Source organism: Helianthus annuus, chromosome 8 (assembly GCF_002127325.2).
Source record: "Helianthus annuus cultivar XRQ/B chromosome 8, HanXRQr2.0-SUNRISE, whole genome shotgun sequence".
In the NCBI taxonomy this organism is placed as follows: Eukaryota; Viridiplantae; Streptophyta; class Magnoliopsida; order Asterales; family Asteraceae; genus Helianthus; species Helianthus annuus.
Window position 1 is genome coordinate 138,658,957 of NC_035440.2, and position 2,984 is coordinate 138,661,940.

Genomic DNA, 2,984 nt, shown 5'->3' on the forward strand with positions numbered 1-2,984 from the left:
GGTCCTGCTACGAGTACCACTTGATTCTTTGAACTGTCTGTCCATGGCTCGAGTGACAGCATTATCTATCATTGCTTGTAAATCTGTACCAGCTACATTAATTCTGGTGGTATCATTTCTCTCCCTTGGATGACTGTTAACCTCTTCTGATTTGGACATGCTGAATCTTGATTGCTATAAAACAATTGACAATATTTTATCTAGAGGTTTATTTTGGAATCATGATTTTCGACGATTCATTAACCAGGGTAAATATAAACCATATTGGTTAATTTGTTAGTCATATTTATTTAGGATTTTCATTATAATTTATCCCCAGTTATAAACCATTAAAGATATTAGAGTGGCTCAAAAGGCCTAGTCACAATGACAGGTTTAATTTATAAGCCATGATTTTTATAGAATCGAGGCATTAAGGTTTGAACATAGTTCATCACCTTTTCTTGACAGGGAGTCGTAGTCTACAACTGTCTTTTGTCTTATTGGACAATGAATATGGCCCGTAGGCACTTCATCACTAATGGATATTTAAATCATTAGGTAAGAATAAGGAATTGGAAGAATCCAATATAAAGATGACTAGTGTGATTTTATCGCATCACTTTTGCCAGGAATGCTAACATGTTTTTAGATGTTAACAAGGATTCGAACCTTAAAAAGGTTTTACCATCATGGCCAGGTCTAAATGACATATAGGCTAGGTTATACCTTTAAGATTTGCTTTCAATATTTATTGGCAGATCAATTGTAAATCGGAATGATATTTTGATTTGTTTTATATAATATATTCATACATATAATGACAAATGAAATTTTAAATTAAAAACATTCCATAAATTGAAAGAAGTACATAGCTGCCCTAAACGGGACTTTTAAATAAATAACTTGTCCACACAGGGACTAAAATAAGAAATACAAGTCCTTACAGGGACCAAATACATTAATAAATGTCCACGCAGGGACTTAATTGAAATTTAAAATTACAAAACAAATAAATAAGGATTTTAATAATCCCTCTTCTTCTTCCCCTGTATAAGGTTTGCCAAACCCTTCAGTAGACCACACCGGCTCCTACGCTCCTCGTCTACCTTTTGCTCCACCTCGTGCAACCGCTGAAGGATTTCTTGCTGCGGTGGTGGTTGGATCTGTGGTGGCTACGGCGGCTGCTGCTGCTGAGGTTGAGGAGGTGGTGGGTATTGATACCCATATGCGGGGTACCCAGTTGGGTACGTAGCTGGAAAGGGTCCAGGGTAGAGAGCATTGGAGTTGGTTGCCTCGAGGTACGGGTCAATGGCAGGGGCATTGTTATAGTTGTAACCAGAATAAGCTGGCTGCTCAAAAGGGTTGTACCCAGCTGCACCTGGGTAAGAAGGAATTGGGTTATCATAACCCATTGTGGTGCTGGTTCGACGGTGCAGAGTCGACTTCAGAAACTGGGTTTGAAGGCCCACCCATTTGCGGGTCTTCATACAGCGGCGGGTAGTTGCTGTTGCTGGAGTGTTGGGGGGTGCTGAAATGGAATCCCCCACGCACGGACATCCGTGCACCTCTTCTTCGCCTCGGTGGTTCTGGAGGCAGTTGCTGCTCTAGCGGTGGCGGTGGCGGTGGCGTGACTGCCTGAAAATGCGGGTCCTCAGAAGGGATCTGTTGGTGTGGTGGTGAGGTGTAGTAAGGGGGAGTGTACTCCCACTTGTATGTGGCCCATCTTTCAGCAAAAATGTTAGGGCCCCTGTAAGGCGAACCATGAAAGGATGATCCGCTGGATATCTCAATGGGATGCGTGGGCGTCCCAGATGGTGGCATTTCCGGATCAGGATCTTTGTCCATCTCCATGTCCTACATTTCGAGATAGTGGTCAACTGGTCCCAAAGGGTTTGGACCCTCTGGTTCTTGCATCTGGTTCATTGGATTGAACCGGCTTTGGAAATAGGGGGTCGGGTTCTGGAAAGAACTGTGAGAACCCGAACGCTTCAACTGGATAAATGAATGATGCGAATCATGGGGCTCCTCGTCTTGTTGTGGCCCGAATGAATGATGATAGGACGGGGAGGAACTGAGTGAGACTGAGCGTCTTGCGGGCTCCAAATAAGTTCTCCAATCCTCATGAGGACTAGAGCTAAGGGTCGCTGATGGGATGGCCCGGCTTCATGGTCATTTCTTGTCAAAACTGGGGCCTTTCCTCTTCCACCTCGGCCTCTAACACGTGGCGGCATATTGTCTTTGATCCTGTCAAAACAAACAAAAAGAAAACAATTAAGATTATGATTAATCCTAAGTCATTTGCCTAGACTCGGAATCAAGGAATGTGCAAACTGTGTCATTGAGATAAAAAAAAACAGCTAGTGTTTAATTCACTCAATATTGGCTCTGATACCAACCTGTCACACCCCGATATTTCCACGTATACCAACCTGAGCTAAAATGTAATTTTTATTCTCAACCGTATTTCAAATCAGCAAGTACAAGTAGCTTTTACTGGGCTCCTAATCTGGAATGAAGGTTTTAATAACCTATTAGATTCCTAACGGGTCTTATTTAAGTTTAAATTTAGACCAGTTAGTTTTAATGAAAGGTTTACGGTTCAAAACGTAAGATTAAGCGAAGACCGGATTAGAATGTGTTTTAGACCCAACAAGTAGGAAGACTTGTATAAATTGGGTAAACTAAATACATTCTGGATTTTGAAGTAAAATTGATAAGGTTTGACCCGTTTCGGCTAATTTATGCAAACTAGTTACATAAACCTTACCGAACGCGTATATGCATAACGGGTAAACAAATGAGTCATGTACAATTCCATAAGTTATCATGCTTAAAATATGTTGTGATATCAGTAGGATATCTTCCATTATACCTAAAACGAATTTAAAACCCATTTAAGCCCCGTAGGGGTATTTTGGTCATTTTAAAGTTTATAAAAGACGTTTGATAGCAATCTGAGGTTCTGGTCTAAAACATTCAGTAAATATATTTATTTTAACAAG

At 41.0% G+C, this 2,984-nt stretch overlaps 1 protein-coding gene across 1 annotated transcript; it reads right to left on the minus strand.

The window, feature by feature from the left end:
- Positions 1–1,154: 1,154 nt before the first annotated feature.
- On the minus strand, positions 1,155–1,833 carry LOC110906638 (leucine-rich repeat extensin-like protein 1). The gene is made up of 2 exons (XM_022151741.1): positions 1,452–1,833; positions 1,155–1,360 (listed from the first exon to the last, which is right to left on the minus strand). The coding sequence occupies exons 1-2, from the start codon at positions 1,831–1,833 to the stop codon at positions 1,155–1,157; spliced, it is 588 nt and encodes a 195-aa protein (XP_022007433.1).
- Positions 1,834–2,984: the final 1,151 nt, after the last annotated feature.